The sequence below is a fragment of the Scyliorhinus canicula genome, chromosome 11 (genome assembly GCF_902713615.1).
Source record: "Scyliorhinus canicula chromosome 11, sScyCan1.1, whole genome shotgun sequence".
Taxonomy (NCBI): Eukaryota; Metazoa; Chordata; class Chondrichthyes; order Carcharhiniformes; family Scyliorhinidae; genus Scyliorhinus; species Scyliorhinus canicula.
In genome coordinates this window covers 157,955,843-157,976,767 of record NC_052156.1, presented here as the reverse complement: position 1 = coordinate 157,976,767, position 20,925 = coordinate 157,955,843, and the positions used below count along the sequence as shown (strand labels likewise).

The window sequence follows — 20,925 nt, the reverse complement described above, 5'->3', positions numbered from 1 at the left end:
GGACAGAGTTCATAGGCTGAAATTAAACTCAATGTTGAGCCCAGAAGGCTGTAAAGTGCCTAATTGTTAGGTGATGTGGTGTTCCTTATGGCTGCATTGAATCTCATTGGAAAACTGTTGCAGGCAGAGGACAAGATAGGTGGGCATGAGAACAAGGTGGTGAACTAAATGGCAAGCAAGGGCTTCCTCCTGTGGCCTAGTGGGATCCAGATAGCCCACAACTGAGCCCGTCTCCACAAGTTGGACCTAGCTAGCCCCTGGTGGAGGTAAAAGGGGACTTCTGGAGGTGGGCCTCCCTCCTGCTCTCCCGAGCGTGGAGAGTGCAGACAATAAAATCAATGTCTTGCCAGGGTTCCTCTTCATTTTTAGGTAATTCCCGATCTTAATCCCCAAATCCTTCTTCACCAGGGTAGACAAACTAATCTCAGACTTTGCGAAGACGAAAAAGAAGCCCAGGGTCGACAAAATTATCCGAGACAAAATGCGGCGCTCAGGGGGCTTAGCACTGCTGAATCTTCTGTTCTACTACTGGGTAGCGAATGTAGAAAAAGGTGCGCAGTTGGCTGGAAGAGGGGAGGGGGGGGGGGGGGGGGGGGGGGCAGAATGGGTGCAGATGAATGGGCGTTCTTGTGGGCACTGGCCACCGCCCCACTCCCATTCCCAGTATTTGACAAGCCCAGTGGTTGCAGCAACACGAAGAACTTGGAACCAGCTCCGACACCACTTTAAACTTAGTCACGTACATCGCGGCTCCTATATGCAAGAACAAGAAGTTCATCCAGGCCAAGGAGGGCATCACGTATAAAGCCTAAAGAAGGGAGTTTGAAGGCAAGGGACCTGTACGTAGATGGCACAGCGGCAGCCTTGAGGGAATTGACGGAGAATGTCCAGCTCCTGAATGGAAACGAGCTCGGGTATCTTCAAATACAGGACTTTCTGCGCATGGTATCCTACCATTCCCCCAGCTACTCGGACACACCCTGCTGGACAGACTGTTAGGGCAGGACGAATTTGGGGACAGAAAATGTGCGAGCATATCGGAAGATTGCTGGAGGTGTTAAGGGCCCCACTTAACGAAACGCAAGAGAGATGAGAGCAAGAACTGGGCATCAAGATGTGAGATACTACACAGGATGAACTCCACCACCTCTTGCACAACACAGAGCCTGGCACAGAAGGCCGTATACAGGCCACGTTGGATCAGGACACGGATGAGCAGGTTCTTCCTGGAAGTGGAAGGCAAATGTGAGCGATGTCAGGGGGATATGGCCAACCACTCCAACATGTTCTGGTCATGCCCATGGCTGACTATGTTTTGGACTGCCTTCTTTGAGAACAAGTCGGAGGCCAAAGGGGTCAGGGTGATGCCATGCCCATTAGTGGTGGTCTTTAGGGTGTCACTAAAAACATGACAAGTTGTGTAACTGTATTGTAACTTGAATTTGTTCTTTGCAGGGCTTTTTCTCTATTCTACTATTGTACTTTATAAATGTTTTTTTAAACATGTTGCTATTGCGGATTTGGTTTGTTACAAATTCAATAAAATACTTTTTTTTTAAAAACAATCCTGAAATCTTTGGCCCTTGGCTGCCCAATAATTACAGTCACCAGGTTTGTAAGTTGAAACACTATTGCTGTTTATTTACAACAAATTAATGGCGAAATAAGCAGCAAGTACAGTTGGTTAAATATTAATAGGTACCCAACTCCTGCTGTAACTTGCCGCACCACCCTCTGCGCACATACACAAGACAGACAAACACAGAGGGTGAAAAAAGGGGGGGTGGGGGAACGCAAATGAAAGAGAAAAAGTCTTTGCTTCAGATGATGGGTCCTTGCAGGCTTGCTCATTAGTAAGCTTGTAAAATCACAGTCCTCGTGTTGCAGCCTGTACTCTCCATTTTACTGGAGAGAGTCCCTGTTTCATCAGAGTTCGCCCTCATTTCATGGCCTGCCTGCAGGCTCTGTTTTCAGGAAACCAACACCCAGAGACATTTTGCAGAGTGTATTAGCTGGATCTTGTGTGTTGAGGGCCAGCAACAGTTTTCTGGAGAGGATTTAGCTGCATCGTGTACCGTTGTGCTGCCGAAAACAAAAGTGAAAGCAAAATAGAACCTCGTAGCTCTGAAAACATTCCAGACGGATAATATTCAATCACTACCTGTTACCGGGCAGAACACAGCGTTTGGGTCAATTCATTGGCCAACAGCAAATCAATGAAACCAAGTCCCAGCCATCTCCGTAATTGGTGCCGGTCCACAATTTAAATTAGCACAGCTTCAGGATCCTTCAATTTGAATTAAAGGCACGGGCCACTATTTTCTCCTGCTTGAATTAAAATGGCAGGCTACCTTAATGACATTTTCAGAAATCATCCATGGATCAAAAATATAACAGCAAAAATAAAAGAGTGAAAACAAGGAAAGTGACAGGGCTAAACAAGAAGGACCCTTACAATAGTAACCATGCACAGAAAGATTTGGGTCAAGTTTTTTGGGTTTGCTGTGAATGGCAGACTGAGGAAGTATCAGATGTGGCAAGTAAATCTGAAAGCTGTTTTTATATTTTGTTTTACTAAACAGTCAAGGAGTGAGAGATAATGACTTGTCTGAAAACAAAACGTTCAAATTTGAAGCATGCAATCTTGGAGATTGGTATAGCCAGGCTGTCCGATGAATTTGGCATTGTGGCAAGTATTATATCCTCCTTTAAGAGGAACCATTGTCAGACTAATGAAAGTTAACCAAAAACGTTCAACAAGCATAAGAAAAAGAATTCACAAACATGAAGAAAATCAGCTCCAATATATTCTCTACACAATGCAGTAATGTGCATGCAGAGTGTGTTTTCTTCATGGTAACCACTACTTGGGAGAAACGATAGAAACAGGATGGAAGTGGACAATTTCAAAGCAGAACTATCAACATCCTGCGGGTTACCATTGATTAGACATTGAATTGGACAAGCCATATCAATGTTGTGGCAGAAGAGCAGGTCAGACGCTCAGAATCCTGCAGCGAGTAACTCATCTCCAAACGCACCCCCCAATCTCCCACCTCAAAGCATGTCCACCATCAACAAGGCACAAGTCAAGTCAGGGGTATCTTCTTGGGTAGTCCCTCAGCGTCGCGGCTGACTTGCTTCCACTCCATGGAGGTGGGTTCTGCAGTGGCCGAATAATCCCATCCTGGATCCGCAGACTCTGCGACAGGTTTGGCAGGTGATGCTTGATGAGGTGGGTGGGACGCTCTAGGTCCTGTGCTCTTTCTGCTGTTTCTGCTTGGCCTCCGCATGCTCCATTGTGAAGCAGATGGAGAATGGTGGCGAATTTCAGTGGGCAGCCGAATTTGAGGATGCTGCCCAACAATCCTTCATGATTGGCAAAGTCGAAGGTCTTTGCATGATCGAAGAAGGTCATGTAGAGAGGTTGACACTGCGCCCTGTACTTTTCTTGTATTTTTCGCGCGCTGAAGATTATGTCCATTGATCCTCGTGATGGGTGGAAGCCGCACTGAAACTCAGGTCGGAGCTCTTCAGCCAGTTGCAAGCTATTCAGGAGTATTCTCGCAATGACCTTTCCCGTGGCAGAGAGTAGGAAAATCCATCTGTACTTTGCAGTTGGACCCATCTCCTTTCTTAAAGATGGTCACAACTAAGGATCGCAGAGATCATCCAGCATGCTCTCTTCCTTCCAGACAAGGGTGATAAACTTGTGGATGGATTCCGGTCATGAGTGCATCTCTGCCGCAATTTCGTACTTCTGCAGGGATTCCATCTGCGCCTTTTAAATCAAAAGAAATGAGGCGATGTGCAGTCTTCCGGTCAGAAGCGGCAACAGTGAGCAGGTCAGTGCCCTGCACCTACACGGTGTCAATCACCCTGTTAGTGCTTTTGCGCCAAAACACGGAGGAGAGGGGCAGCACGGTAGCATTGTGGATAGCACAATGGCTTCACAGCTCCAGGGTCCCAGGTTCAATTCCGGCTTGGGTCACTGTCTGTGCGGAGTCTGCACATCCTCCCCGTGTGTGCGTGGGTTTCCTCTGGGTGCTCCAGTTTCCTCCCACAGTCCAAAGATGTGCAGGTTAGGTGGATTGGTCATGATAAATTGCCCTTAGTGTACAAAATTGCCCTTTGTGCTGGGTGGGGTTACTGGGATAGGGGGAGGTGTTGACCTTGGGTAGTGTGCTCTTTCCAAGAGCCGGTGCAGACTCGATGGGCCGAATGACCTCCTTCTGTACTGTAAATTCTATAATTCTATGAGAGCTGCTTCCATTTTCCAGCTGCTGTCAAGCAAGGCAAGAGGTCTGTGAAGATAGATTGCTTTCCTAAACTAAGAGACAGCAAGAGCCACAAATAGGCAGTGTACCTACTGGACAGGATTTCACAAATTAAATCTGCTGGAGAGAGCTTCTCAGCAGAGTCCACAGCAGAACAGAGCAGTGCTAGCTCAGTACAGAGCTCCAGGATCTCTGGTTCACAGCCCACAAAGAAGAAACTGAACTCGGGAACAAAGAAGTATGAAGATGATTTCTTGAGGTACGGCTTTGTCAATTGTGCCAATGCAAATAAGGATGTAAAGCCTATGTGTGTTATATAAAGAGAAGTACTGGCAGATAAGAGAAGTTTCAGATTTTGAAAGATACGGGGTGGGTGAAAAATTCCATTTGAGGTCGAGACCCCAAAATCAGTTATTAACTAACAGCTAACTCAAAGTTAAAAGATGATCTTTTGAAAGTTAAAAGACACTGTACCTGACCTGTGATACCACATTAAAAACATGACAAAAGCCCACAAGGCTGTCAGCATTGTGGAGTCGCTTCTCCCAGGAGTATCCAGTGCCGAGTACAACAAACATTTTCTTGCTACTATCCCTCACGACAACCTATATGTGTGAGGTTGAATGTTCGCTTTCACAAAGAGGAAGACATCACAAAGAAACTGGCTCATGTCTGCACCTCATATACACATCTCCCTCTCCTCTTGTGAACCTGATTCAAGTGAAATCGTGAGAACCAACCAGGCTCCCTTTTTTATTAAAGGCAAAGGTACATGGGTCTTGAGGGTCGGCCAGCACGGGTCCCGAGAGTTGGTCGGTTGGCAAAAGTGGCTCCCAGGAAAAAGGTTTGAAAAACACTGCAGTACGATAAGCTAACAGACTGAATTTTTAAAAGCAATAATTTGAGGACGGCACGATGGTGCAGTGGTGAGCACTGCTGCCTCAGGGTGCTGCGGACCCTGGTTAGAACCTGACCCGAGTCACTGTCCGTATGGAGTTTGCACATTCTCCCCCTGTTTGCGTGGGTCACACACCCAGAACCCAAAGATGTGCAGCATTGGTGGATTGGCCACACTAAATTGCCCCTTAATTGGCAAAAAGAATTGGGTACTTCAAATTTATTTTTTAAAAATTTATAATTTGAATTGATGTAATCCCCTAGGAGAAGCGGATTGCAACAGAGCTCAAAGCTAATGGAAAACTTGAAAGTTACCTTTGCTGGTGGGATGCAAACAATCTTGGCAAAGTAGAATTTCTTGCTTGAATCTAGTTGCCCTGAAGGAATGTCAAGTCAACAATGCAATGTGGGGCTCAGTGAAATTAAGTTTCAGCATTGGTGTGTCAGTAGGATTTTTACAATAATACCTCAGGAAGCTCACATTTTTCTTTCTGATGTTAATCAATAAATAATGAAGTTGATTGAATTCCGCGGCGCAACTTACCAGTAACATGGTGTGATTTGAGTCTATAAACTTTTGGGTTGCTTCATCAGCAATATAGCCACCAACTTAGCTCTTAAACCTCCAACTGCCATCATGAAAGATTTCAGGCTTGATGTCAAACTCCTACATTGCAAGCCCATATGGTTTTCTAACTCTGTTTGGAAAGTTGAAAATTAGATTGCTCAACAGTATTTTCCTCCAAGAACTCTATTCCAAAAAAAATGTCTGGGATTGGGGGGGGACAAATAGACCAGTTACCCTATTAGTTCATTCATGAGGCTATTTATCCTTGGAAATCTCAGAATTAAGCACAGTTTCATTCCAGCAGTTCCTGTTTAAAGAGAAAGACTCCAGCTGTGTATCCTCAACATGAAAGATCAAACCACTTAATTAAAAGGGGAAAAATGTTATACTGAGACAAAACACGAAGCTTCGGAAGACGGTCAATACTGAAAAAACAGCACACATAAAAAATAAGGGACATGATCCAAAGCCTTGCTTCTGGATACAGTTACCAGGCAGAGTAGAAATATGGAAAATACAAACACCACAATACATCTTCGAAGGGTGGGGTCAGGGAAGAGAAGGTTGAGCAAAAAATTATGATCTAGAAAGTTACTGATTAGAATATGACAAATAACACAAGTCTAATCCCATACACCAACAGGAAATTCCAATAGAGTCTAATCTCAAAACATATCAAATAAAGAATTGATTTAAGGACTCTGGAACTTAACGCAAACCTACTTAAATGATTTAGTAGCAGCAGCCAAACAAGACATCAAGCCTTTCAGTACTCAGTCTGAATAAATACAAACCTTCTGTGGTCATGGAATTGGAATCTATTTCAGCTGTAACACATTTTTTGGAGAAGAACTGCTGCTCAGCACATTGCACCATATCGTAACATATTCCTGACATATTATTGACTGGGAGAAACTGTGCTGGCAGAGAGATAGGTGCTAACACGGGCTAAATGTTTCTTGAAATGTAATGGTTTATCTGTAAACTCAAGGTAAGCTAATTCCTTGCCTGCAGTTCAAAAATAGAAATCTGTTCCAGCTGCAGCACTACATGGTGGTGATATGCACAGCCCAGTAGGCCAAATTTGAGTGATCAAGCCCAAGATGAGATGCAATCACTTTTCGCGTCAGCTTGTGGAGACCGTGAATTGGATTCAATTTCAATTAGTTTTTGGAGCAAGCAATGAGATGACTTGCCCTGTTCAGTCTGCGCATTGGCTTTGTAACTTTAAGGATGGGGATAAAAAAAATTTAATTCCTTTCATTAGTAAATAATAGAAACCTGGCTCAAAGAAGGGCAGGACTGGTTGTTAACAATGCAGAAGCAGGCCATTCAGCCCATCGAGTCTTTGCCAGCCCTTGGAAAGAGCACCCGACTTAAGCCCATGCCTCCACCCTATCCCCGTAACCCAGTAACCCCACCCAACCTTTTGGACACTAAGGGCGCAATTCAGCATGGCCAATCCACCTAACCTGCACATCTTTGGACTGTGGGAGGAAACAGGAGCACCCGGAGGAAACCCACGCAGACAAGAAGAGAAAGTGCAAACTCAACACAGTTACCCGAGGCAAGAATTGAACCCAGGTCCCTGGAGCTGTGAGGCTGCAGTACTAACCGCGTTGCCACCTTGCTGCCCAATGTATTCAGAAGAAACAGGAAACAAAGAAAAATGGGGGTTGAGGCAGGAGTGCCACAATTGATTAAAGATGGTATTACAGTAATGGAGAGAGAGAGGAGGTTCCAGAGGAGTCAAGGACAGGATCTCTGTTGCTAGAAGCAAGGAACGAAAAAGGTGTGATTACATTGATTGGTGCAGTATATAGACTACTAACTTGTGGAAGAGGATGTAGAGAAACAAATTTGCAAAGAAATTAGAGAGGTGCAAGTATTATAGAGTATTTATAATAGGATCTTCAATTAAGAGGCCCTCGGAGATAATTTTCTGCAGCTGTATATTTACAGTCCAATGAGAGGACAGGTATTATTGGACCTGGTTCTGAGCAATGAGTTGACCAAGTGGATCAAATAACAGAGTGCAGCCACCTGGGGTGGCCACGTCCCGATTACAAAATGGACAATGCTGAGGAAGTAAGCAGGTGCAAAGTTTGTCTGTTGATTGGAGTTTGCAGCTCTCAGACAAGACCGATACTGCAAAACCATTAGCACACTAATGAGCAATCTCCGGGGACAAACGAGAAACATTTAGGTAAACGACACTGAAGCAGACACCGCGCCAGAGGAGACTAGAACAAAGCAGGCCAACGGCCACCTAGGGCCCGCCCAGCAATCAGGGCAGCCACCCCTTTATTGGAGGAAATCGATATCAATGATCAGGATACGGTCCAATTAATTGGGACCAAGTTCAAGGACCGCCCAAAAGCGCGCAAAGCCCCTTTGGGTATAAGAGGAAGCCCCAAAGAGGGAATCACTCTTCTTGGCCTTGGCTCTCCGCGACGAGAGGCCTGCCGAGCAGCTGCACCAGAAAAAGTCCAAAGTCAACGCACGCTACGAGATAGACACTCCTAGCTACTATTCCGTACCAATTCGACCCCAACAGCCTCAGAACCGGACAACGGCCATTGTTCCTCTGACTGAGTAGGCGCCCGAAGCTAAGTATAGGCTTTAGTAGCAGTGATAGTTTAGTTGGTAGAGTTTGTGCATGAGTATAATTGACTGTGTGTGTCAATAAATGAGCATTGATTTCGAACTTACTAACTGGTGTATCGAGTCTTTGATCAGTATTCGGTTTTGAACCTTGTGGCGGTATCGAAAGATACCTGACGACTCTTGAGCAAACGAAATTAGAATTAAGGAAGGCGACCATATGAACAGCCATGAACAGAGCCAATTAAGGAGAGAACACAACGAGCAACAAGGGAGAATATTCAAGGACAGTGACTTTTTTTTAATTCATGGAATGGCATTTGTTGTCCATCCCTTTTTTTAAATAAATTGAGCACCCAATTCATTCTTGCCAATTAAGGGGCAATTTAATCCACCTACTCTGCACATCTTTGGGTTGTGGGGGTGGAACCCACACAAACTGGGGGAGAATGTGCAAACTCCACACGAACAGTGGCCCAGAGCCGAACTGAACCTGGGACCTCGGTGCCGTGAGGCAGCAGTGCTTATCACTGCGCCACCGTGCTGCCCCTTTGTCCACCCCTAATTGCCCTTGAACGGAGTGGCTTACGTGACCATTTCAGAGATCAGTTCAGGGTCAACCATATTGTTGTGGATCTGGATTCACATGTCGGCCAGACCAGGTAAGGATGGCAGATTTCCTTTCCTCAAAGACATTTGTGAACCACATGGGTTTTAAACCAGGTCAGCATGAGACATTTATTTCCACATTTCTATTGAACTCAAATTTCACCATCTGCCATGGTGGGAGTCAAACTCAGGTCCTTTCATTATAGTGCAGTGACAATACCACAATGCCACCACCTCCCTATAAATGGTATCATAAGGTTGAGGTTGGCAATGGAAAGGAAAAAGAGCGATCCAGAACAGGGATGATTAATTGGGGGGAAGTCAACTTAGATGGGATGAGAATGCATCAGAATGTACAGTCGCTGAACAACGGGATACCTTCAAAGAGATGGTATTGCAGATATTCCTTTGAAGGAAAAATGGTGGATAAATAAATCCAGAGCACCCTAAATGTTAAGAGGTAGAGGTGAAGATGAGAAGGAAAAGTACATGTATGGCAGGTTAAAAAAAACAGAGAATCAGGCTGAATATTGGATGGCCAGAAAGGAAGTGAACATGCTAATCAGGAAAGCAAGGAGAGAGCATGAAAAGAGACTAGCAGCTAACACAAAAGGGAATCCAAAGCTCTCCTATAAGCATGTAAATATTGAAAGGGTGTACAAGAGAGAGGAGGATCAGTTATGCATTTTTTTTAAAAAGCAGACTTGTGCATGGAGGAAACAGAAATAACGCAAGTATTGAAGGAGTTTCTATCTTTACAAAGGCAGAGGTAAGAGATGAGGCAATTGATACACTCGGGAATTTACAACTGAGAAGGAAGAATTGTTAGACAGGCAGTATTTAGTTAAATTTGATCAAATATCAAGGCCAGATGAGATGCATCCAACGATACTGAGGGAGGTGAGGGTGGAAATTGCAGAGGCACTGAAAATATTCTTTTAGTCTTCCTGAGAAACACTGATATGAACATACGGATTAGGAGCAGTAGTAGATGGTGGCATAGTGGTCACAGTGGTATACAGTCAGGAAGGATTTGCCCTGGGAGTCTTCAGCATCGACTCTGGACCCCATGAAGTCTCATGGTTTCAGATTAAACATGGGCAAGGAAACCTGCTGATTAATCAGTACTCCTTCACTTGGAGGAAGCACTGAAAGTGGCAAGGGCATAGATAATGCTCTGGGTGGGGTACTTTATGTCCATCACCAAGAATTAGTTGATAATATCACCACAGACCGAGCTGGCCAGGTCCGAAAGGACATAGCTACTGGACTGGGACTGCAGCAGGTAGTGAGGGAACCAAGAGGAAAACCGTACTTGACTTCATCCTCACCAACCTGCCTGCTGCAGATGCATCTGTTCATGACAATATCTGTGGAAGTGACCACCGCACATTCCTTGTGGAGACAATGTCCCAACCTCATATTGAGGAGACCCTCCATCGTATGGTGTGGCACTACCACAGTGCTAAATGGGATAGACTTTGAACAAATCTAGCAACTCCAGACTGGGTATCCATGAGGCACTACGGGCCATCGACAGCAGCAGAATTGTATTCAACTGCAATCTGCAACCTCATGGCCAAGCATATCCCTCACTCTACCATTACCACCAAGCCAGGGGATCAAACCTGGTTCAACAAAGAGTGCAGGAGAACATGCCTGGAGCAACACCAGACATACCAAAAAATGAGGTGTCAAACTGGTGAAGCAACAACACAGGACTACTTGTGTGTCAAACAGCATAAGCAGCAAGTAATAGCCAGAGCTAAGCGATTCCACAACAAACATGTTGGATCTGAGTTCTGCAGTCCTGCCACATCCAGTTGTGAATGGTGGTGGACAATTAAGCAACTCACTGGAGGAGGAGGCTCCACAAATATCCCCCACTCTCAATGGTGGAGGAGCCCAGCAGATATGTGCAGAAGACAAGGGGGAGGCATTCTCAACAATCTTCAGCCAGAAGTGCCAAATGGATGAGCCATCTGGGACTCCTCCAGAGGTCACCAGCATCACGGATGTCAGTCTTCAGCCAATACAATTCACTCCGCGTGATATCAAGAAACAGTTGGAGGCAGTGGATACTGCAAAGGCTATAGGCCCTGACTATATTCCAGCAATGGTACGGAAGACTTGTGATCCAGAACTGGTTGCACCACTAGCCAAGTTGTTCCAATACAGCTACAACACTGGCATCTACCCGGCAATGTGGAAAATTGATCATGTGTGTCCTGTATACAAGAAACAGGACACACCTGTGATTGAATATAATTGCTGCTGCTGATGGCCCACAGCACCTCATGGAATCCCAGTCGAGTTGTTTGATCTGTTCAAAGTCTATCCCATTTAGCACGGAGGTATTAACACACAACACGATGGAGGGTATTCTCAATGGCTACTCTCCATCATCAGCAAATGATGGAAGGAATCATCAACAGTGTTATCAAGCGGAACTTAGTCAGCAATAACCTGCTTCTCCCACCATCAGACTCCCCATGGACTACTCTCTAGAATCGGTTGCATTCTTGGACACATTCATCTCCATCAAGGATGGTCATCTCAGCACTTTGCTTTACTGCAAGCCCACAGATAACCTCATGATGCTCCACTTCTCCAGCTTCCACCCTAAACACATTAAAGAAGCCATCCCCTATGGACAGGCCCTCTGTATACACAGGATCTGCTCAGACGAGGAGGCACGTAACTGCAGACGCTGAAAGATGCCCTCGTACGAACAGGATATGGCGCTCGACTCACCGATCGACAGTTCCAACACACCACAGCAAAAAACCGCACCAACCTTCTCAGAAGACAAACACGGGACACACCCGACAGAGTACCCTTCATCATCCAATACTTCCCAGGAGCAGAGAAACTACAACACCTTCTTCGCAGCCTTCAACACGTCATTGATGAAGACGAACATCTTGCCACGGTCATCCCTACACCCCAACTACTTGCCTTCAAATAACCGCACAATCTCAAACAAACCATTGTTTGCAGCAAACTACCCAGCCTTCAGAACAGCGACCACGACACCACACGGCCCTACATGACAATCTCTGCAAGCCGTGCCAGATCACCGACATGGGTACCACCATTACATGCGAGAACACCACCCACCAGGTACACGGTACATACTCGTGCCAACGTTGTCTACCTCATACGCTGCAGCAAAGGATGACCCGAAGCGTGGTACATTGGAGAGACCATGCAGACGCTGCAACAACGGATGAACGGACATCGCGCGACAATCGCCAGGCAGGAATGTTCCCTTCCTGTCGGGAAACACATCAGCAGTCAAGGGCAGTCGGGTAAGCGTTCTCCAAGGCAGCCCTCAGGATGTGCGACAATGCAGAATCGCCAAGCAGAAACTTATAGCCAAGTTCCGCACACAAGTATGGCCTCAACCGGGACCTTGGATTCATGTCGCATTACATTCACCCCCCCACCATCTGGCCTGGGTTTGCAAAATCCTACCAACTGTTCTGGCTTGAGACAATTCACACCTATTTAACCTGGGGTTACCCCTCTCTCTGGATCTGTAAAGACTTAATTACCTGTAAATGTTCGCATTCAAAGTATCGTCTTACATCTTTGACTGTCTATACAAATGTTTCTGGAACCTACCTCTTCATTCACCCGAAGAAGGAGCAGTGCTCCGAAAGCTAGTGATTTGAAACAAACCTGTTGGACTTTAACCTGGTGTTGTAAGACTTCTTTTTTTTATAAATGTTTTTATTCAGTTTTCATATTTTATATTGAACAAATTACAAATTGTTAGGAGAAAAAAAACAACAAACAAACACGCAAAAATTAACATACATATTTACAGGTAAGCATCTTCGTAGTAGTAACTGCGCCCGCCCCCCCCCCCCCCCCCCAACATGTTTATTTAGTTTGGTTTTGGGCCTTAGCTAGCCATCGAACCCCCGTACCGAACCTGTAGCCCCTCCCGCTACCTTCCCCCGACTATTCTTCCTCTTGTACATTGGCCACAAATAGGTCCCGGAACAGTTGCATGAATGGCTCCCACGTTCTGTGGAAGCCGTCGTCCGACCCTCGGATGGCAAATTTGATTTTCTCCATTTGGAGAGATTCCGAGAGGTCGGACAGCCAATCCGCAGCTCTGGGCGGTGCTGCTGACCGCCAGCCAAACAGGATTCTACGGCGGGCGATCAGGGAGGCAAAGGCAAGGGCGTCCGCCCTCCTCCCCAGGAATAGATCTGGCTGTTCTGAAACCCCGAAGACCGCCACTATCGGGCATGGCTCCACCCTCACTCCCACCACTTTGGACATAACCTCGAAGAAGGCTGTCCAGTACTCCACGAGTCTGGGGCAAGACCAGAACATGTGGGCGTGGTTGGCCGGGCCTCTTTGGCACCGTTCACATCTGTCTTCCACCTCCGGGAAGAACCTACTCATACGGGTTCTTGTTAAGTGGGCTCTATGTACCACTTTTAGTTGCGTCAGGCTGAGCCTTGCGCACGTGGAGGTGGAGTTGACCCTATGCAGTGCTTCGCTCCAGAGTCCCCACCCTATCTCCATCCCCAGGTCGTCCTCCCATTTCCTTCTTGTTGCGTCCAGTACGGTGTCGTCCCTATCTACCAGTCGGTCATACATGTCACTACAGTTCCCTTTCTCTAGGATACTTGCGTCCAGTAGGTCTTCCAGTAGTGTCTGTCGTGGCGGTTGTGGGTACGTCCTTGTCTCCTTTCGTAGGAAGTTTTTGAGCTGCAGGTACCGTAGCTCGTTCCCCCCAGCTAGCTGAAACTTCTCTGTCAGTTCGTCCAGTGTTGCGATCCTGTCGTCCGTGTATAGGTCCCTGACTGTCAGTGTCCCCCCGTCCTGCCTCCACCTTTTGAAGGTGGCGTCAGTCAGTGCTGGTGTGAACCTATGGTTGTTGCAGATGGGAGCCCTGTTCGACATTTTGGTCAGGCCAAGTTGCTGCCGCAGTTGGTTCCAGGATTGGAGGGTGGCTGTCACCACTGGGCTGCTGGAGTGTTTTTTGGGTGGGGATGGGAGTGCTGCCGTGGCGAGTTGTAAGACTTCTTACTGTGCTCACCCCTGTCCAACGCCGGCATCTCCACATCATTGCTAAAACCATACACGGCACTGGTTTGACCAGATCTGGAATACGGTGAAGTTTTGGCCCCCTTATCTAAGTAAACAATTACTGGCATTGGTGGCAGTCCAGAGACGGTTCAATAGGTTGATCTGATTATGGAGAGATTTTCGTATGAGGGGTTGAATAGGGTGGGTCTGCATTCATTGGGTTGAGAAAAATTAGATATTTGGGATTTTCAGAGGTCTTCTCAGATGCTAAGAGGTTGTTTCGTCAGAGAGTCTAGGACCAGACGGCACAATCTCAGAGTAAGAGGTCACCCATTAAAGACAGAAATGAGGAGGAATGCTGTTTCTCAGAGTGTAGTGAATCTGTGGAATTATTTACCGCAGAGGACTTTACCACTGGATCATTCACTATGTTCACGGTTCTGAGTATCAAGGATTATGGCAATAAAGTGAGAAAGTGCAATTGAGGATTATATCAAATTATTCATGATCTCATGGAATGGCGAAGCAGACTCAATGGGCTGAGTAGTCTATTTCTCCTCCTATATCTTATGGTACTGTCACTGATATCCAGTCAACATTTAAAGTAGCCTGTGTAAAATTACACACAAGGTGGTTGAAAACAAGATTTCTAGGTGTCATTGATGAAAACACAATGTAGCTGAATCACATCCCTTTTCTTTTCTAAAAGACATACCTGGCTTAACTTTGTTTTATAGACAATTCACCCCATTATTTTTGATTGAACTGTCTTATCATTAATGGGTGTTCCATGATTGCAAACAGAAACCTAAATATTCATGTTTACTGATGCAATGAAATGCCCATAGATACTTGCGCGATTGAACTGATTCAGTTATTCAATCTGCTACTATTTATTAAAAGGGACTCAGAGTAATTAAACTATTTAAGTACTCAACTTCTCTCAGTAGTTGTGGTTTGCATTTTCCATGTATAATAGAGAAGTAGAATACTACACACATATAGAGCTGTATATTTTTACGGTACATCACCATCTCCCAAAACAACTGCCTATCTCTTGAATAATTAGGTTAGGAATACATTAGACAATGGATAAAGGTGTAAAACTTGCAGGGTGGTTAAGGTGTTTCATATTGTTCATAATGCTCCATGCTGTCTGACAAATAGATTAAAAGGCACGGTTTAATTTAGTATGACAGTACGTTGATAGCTCCTGAAGGAAAATGTATAAAATCAGGACTTGATCAATGGGAATTGACTTAGCTTCACATTGAATTATGAAGAAACGGTATTAGGATGAATCAGTACAGTTGAAAGAAACATTTATTCCCCCAGCCTACATTCCTGAAAATTTCATTCAGCAGAATGTCTGCTTAAGCAGTCATTCACTCATTGAGCAATCAATATTAAGAAAGGAGCGATAAAGTCTCAAACTTATGGTGAGATTGAAAATACTTCACCTTGTCATACTTTGATACTATCTCAGCTCGCTCTTCGGCATGTTTCACTGCCGCAGCCTGCTCGGCATCTGTATCTGTAGGCAAACCAGAAAAAATAAGCGTTAGCATTACAAATCTTTGTGTGTCATGGTGGCCTAGTGGTTAACACTGCTGCCTCATGGTGCTGGGGCCCGGGTTCAATCCTGGCCTCGTGTGACTGTCCATGTGGAGTTTGCATATTCTCCCCATGTCTGCATGGATCTCGCCTGCACAACCCACAGATGTGCAGGGTAGGTGGATTGGCCACGCTTATTTGCCCCTTAATTGGGAGAAAATAATTGGATACTCTAAATTTATAAAAGTATTAAAGTCGTTCTCAAGTATCAATAAAATTATTAAACAAAATGATTTTGAAATAGCTGTTTCCTCTCAAGATAGTCTTACTTAATGAAACTGGGTGCAGCAGGCTGAATCACATAAGACCATAACACATAGGAACAGAATTAGGCTACTCGGCCCATCGAGTCTGCTCGCCATTCAATCATGGCTGATGTTTTCTCACCCCCAGTCTCCTGCATTCTCCCCATAATCCCTGATATTTATATATGATTGGCCTCCCAAATTTGATGCATTATTATTGGGCGACAAATGCAGAGCACTTTCAGGGATGGAATAGGGAGGCGGGTCTTTGTGGACGAGGATGGAGGCAGGTTCATGTAGGGAGGTGAGGTTATGGGCACTGGCAACGGCGCTGGTCCCGATGGCCCCAGGTAAGTATTCAATGAGTCCAGTAATGCTGGCCAGACTGAGGATCTGGAGGCAATTTCGGCAGCATTTTAGGTCGGGTGCCCGGGGGGTTGCTGTTTAGGGGAATTCAAGAGTTTGAGCCAAGGATTGTGGCTTGAGGTGCTGTGGAGGGTAAATGCCGCGTCTTTGTGTGCGAGGCTGGGACTAATACAGCTGAAGGAAGCATACAGGGCGCACCTTACAAAGTGTAGGATGAGCCGGCTGTTCGAGGGGGTGGAGGATGTCTGTGAGCGATGTGGGAGGGGCCCTGCGAACAATATACATATGTTTTGGGCTGGAAAGGTTTTGGAGGACAGTTTTCAGCACCATTTCGGGAGTTCTGCGTGTCAATGTGGAGCCTGGTCTCCTAGAAGACACATTCAGGGGGTTGGTCCAGCCAGCGCTGCGCCTCACTGATTGCTCGTAGGTGGGGTGGAGTCTACAATAGTTGGGAGTTTGTTCATTTTGCACTTTGGAGAGTTGGCCACTTGACTGTTGGGGGAGGGGGGGGAGGTACGCAATGTGTTGGGGGAGGTTGTGTTTGCTTCAAATTGTACAAATGCTGAAAATTTGGAAGAAAAAGTAGTTTCATAGGATTGTGTTATGTTTGATTTGATTTTGTTTTTCTTATATTTATGCATTAGTCAATAAATAAAATAACTTGAGTAATAATCTTGGATTCCTTAAAGCAATCCATCAGGCAAACTGTTATACCCTGCCAGATTATTGGCTGGGAACTAATGGCAATCCCACAATCCTTAGTGAGTATGAGCTCCCCCAATTAGGGGGGCGGAGAAATTATTTGCAGAGTCATCTGTATAAATAGAGCTGGCCAGTGTGGAACCAGCTCGAGTGGAGTGAGCAGTGGTGGAGTACTGCTGTATATATGTAATTGTAAATAAAGTTATTTCTTTTCGATTCTACAAACTCGTGCTGGATTCTCGTGGCCCTCACAAAACAAACTGTAGTTTGTTGATAGCAGGCCTCAATCTGCAGTAAATTAACTTTGGGATTACTACTGGACCGCACAGTAGTACAGTGGTTGGCACTGTTGCTTCACAGCACCAGGGATCCGGGTTAGATACCCAGCTTGGGTCACTGCCTGTGCGGAGTCTACACGTTCTCCCAGTGTCTGTGTGGTTTCCTCCGGGTGGTCCGGTTTCCTCCCACAAATCCCACAAGACATGCTGTTAGGTGATTTTGACATTCTGAATTCTTCCTCAGTGTACTTGAACGGGCACCGGAATGTGGTGACTCGGGGATTTCCACAATAACTTCATTGCGGTGTTAACGTAAGCCTACTTGTGACACTAATAAAGATTATTACTTACGCAGCGTATGTGGTGTAGTGCACTCACTGTTGAGGGGTGTTTTCCAGGATTTTGACCCAGCACTGGGGGGCTACATCAACAAGCATGAAGCTAACATAAAGTACCTTTTGTTTAATTCATATCAAAAAAGGTCCCTTCACATTTACTTTACACTAAATAAAGGTCTATGAAATCATTAACATACTAAAGCACAAAAATTTTGTGAATTCAGTTAATTTCTCAATGAGGTTATTCATTAGGGTATTTTACTGGTTAAACAGTAGGATGACTACTTCAGTGACAGCCAGTTAACCCACATCCTTTAAAATTAAACAGGCAATTTAAAATAAACCATTTTCTAAAACAACAAATCATGCACCAAACATTCTGAAGCTTGTTTACAATTTATAGAAGGAGGAAAGTTTCCTCAACATACAGATGTTACAATTAGGGAGCTTTTGCCTGGTTACATTTCTGGACATTACTTCACTAAGTAAAATTGAAGAGTCTTCCAATGTGCCACATATTTGAACTCACTGCATACTCAGCTGCAACTGATCGATCATTTGTCATAGAATGCGTTTAATTTATTAATATAGATCAAATATTCTACCACATCAGATTGCCACTACATATTGTACATACATTCTAACATGAGCAGCTAAAACACAAAACAGGATGTCCATTTCTATTATGGGCAAGGTTTGAGAAAAGACATGATTTTTTCACATGGCACACACTGTCTCAACAAAACATTTGCTTTATCAGACAAATTAAATCTAATCCTACTTTAAGTACAATCACTATCGGACATTTGAAAATATCAATGACAAAAGGTGATATCATCCTTCGGAATAATCTGCAAAGTTTATGTTTAAATTGCAGGAAAGATCATCTGCACTAGATATATTTCTATGGTCCATATCAATACCACTCCAAACTATTTAATATGAGAAATCTGCTTGGAGAGGACAGAGGGGTTACAAAGGTATGTAGAAACGGTAGGTGAGTGGGCAATAAGATGGTAGTTGGAGTATACCATAGGGAAGTGTGACGTTATTTACTTTGGTTGTAAATATAAAAAGCTGAACATTTTTGATAAAAGGTGAGAAGCATGGAAGTGCTGAATTTCAAGGAGACTTGGTGTGCTTGTACAAAGAACGCAGGAAATTAGCATGCAGGTCAGCAAGCAATTAGGAAGTTGAATGACATGTGGTCTTTGCTGCAAGATGATTGGGAGTACAAGAATAAAAGAGTTGTACAGATTACTGACGAGACCACATCTGGAATACTGCATGCAGTCTTGGTCTCCACATTGAAGAAAGAATATATCCTTGTACTGGAGTGAGTACAATATATCCTTGTATTGGAGTGAGAATAACGAAGGTTTGCAAAATTTGGTCAAGGGAGGTTGAAGTAAATTGGGCTCACATTCTTTGGAGTTTAGAATAAGGAGAGGCATCTCATTCAAATCTACAACATTCACACGGAGGGAACGCTGGGAGGGAACGCTGAGAGGATGTTTCCGTTGGTTAAAGAACCTCAAACATCGGGCCACAGTCCAAGGATAAGGGGCTGATCATTTAAGACAGAGTTTTATTTTAAACAAACAATTTTATTGAGGTATTTTAGGCATATAGAAAAATTGACATTGTACAGTACAAAAAAAAGTCAAGACACAGATTACAAATTAACATTTAAGACAGAGTTGAGGAGAAGTTTATTCACTCAAAGGGTTGTGAATCGTTTCAATTCCTTACCTCAGTGGGCTTTGGATGCTTCATCAAGGAGCCCAAGAGCCAGGACTTTGAGAGTTGAAGTTTCAGTGCGATTGGCTGACACAGTGTGATTAAATGCCTAGGTGGGTTGTTGAGAAATACACAGAATCCGTTTTGGCCGCATTTGTCATTTATTGCAAAGTGTGGTGTGTCTGACCACTGTTTGCCTTTTGATTCATATGTGTAACTCGTACTTTCCATTTGTTAGCAATTAAGAGAAATATTGGAAATTATTCCTTGTATCGTAGTAAAGTTTATTTTTCGTCTTTTCAAAACCTGTGGAATCTGGTGGCTTTATTCTATTAGGAAGTGTCTTCAATCTCAAACTTTGTCTTCTTTAAACAAAACATTCAGTCCCTCACAACAACTTGGTCAAGGATCATAAACAAAGTTGAATTGCTTTGTCCCCTCTTTCCTGTCTTAGATTGCGATCTTAATTAGACGAGTCAAGGACTTCATTTGGGTTATTACCACTATCATCTCTTCCTTTCGATATACTTCACACCACTTACTTTCGTTCAAACATGAAAATGAAGCTACTTCAGGAAACGATAGTGAACTAATACTTAATCTGAATAAAATTAATCCAGGAAAACCTAGACATAGTAAGGGTCTTGAGCTTTTTTGAGGAAATAACAGGTCTGTTTAACAATGGAAGTTCTTTGAATGTGAATGCAAACTAATTCTTTTGATACCTCACAAGCAACTACCTCACAAAGGAAAACATGGAGTGAGGGGGAAAATTCTGAGATGGGCTGGAATTTCGGTAAACCAGAGTAAGTGAAGTGAGCTTATGAATGAGGTTTCCCCAACATGGTTTGGGATTGCTAGCATGTGCCACAAAATCAATATCGGGCCGTGATATTCAGAGGGGATAGAAACAAATTTAGCTTTCAGAAGAAGAATAACAACTATGTAGGTTTACAGATGACGTCAAATGGAGTGGGTGAGATAGTCAAACAACAGGGGTCGATCAGCACAAATACTTTTTAAAATCTTTATACGTGGCGGTCGTGACCTGATAAGACAAAATAACGAGACATTAGGGAAGGGAAATTAGCCACATGAATATAGCACTCGAGTACTGGAAAAAACATCTGGAAGTAACAGTGAATAGCTTTACAGATCCAAAAAGGACTGTGTTTAGCTGTGGAACAAGCAGCTAACTAGCTTTTGTGATATACTGTCAGAGAGATATGTCATAAATCATAAGAGGCAAATACAAATTTACAGAAGGTGCTAGTACTATGACAGTAAAAGCACTGCATATGATACTGATTGCTGCAGTATAACATGGGGATGCCAATACCAAGGGTAGTGCAGTAAAAGACAACTAAATGAACACCACAAAATATTTAAGATACAAGGACAACATCCTGAATTTATTTAGAATCTTGAACAGCACAATATCCCAGGAGACTTCAAAGGAATTCAAATGACAAAAAACTTGTACCAAGCCAAAGGAGGAGCTAACAGTGCTCATAATGAAAAGTTTGGTCAAAAATATAAGTTTTCAAGTATTTTGAAGGAGGAAAAGGGAATGAGAGGCAGACAGAAATAGGGAAGTAATTCCAATGCTTAGGATATAGATAGGTGAAGTCTTGG

General features: G+C 44.2%; 1 protein-coding gene across 6 annotated transcripts in view; it reads right to left on the bottom strand.

Annotated features, from left to right (window-relative positions):
- The window catches only part of usp6nl (USP6 N-terminal like), a 277,494-nt gene that overhangs the window by 139,677 nt on the left and 116,892 nt on the right, over positions 1–20,925 (bottom strand). For all 6 annotated transcript variants that reach the window (XM_038811849.1, XM_038811850.1, XM_038811846.1 and 3 more), the window contains one exon: positions 15,468–15,541. In XM_038811849.1, coding sequence (XP_038667777.1) covers positions 15,468–15,541 — 74 coding nt within the window. The remainder of the gene's footprint in view (positions 1–15,467; positions 15,542–20,925) is intronic.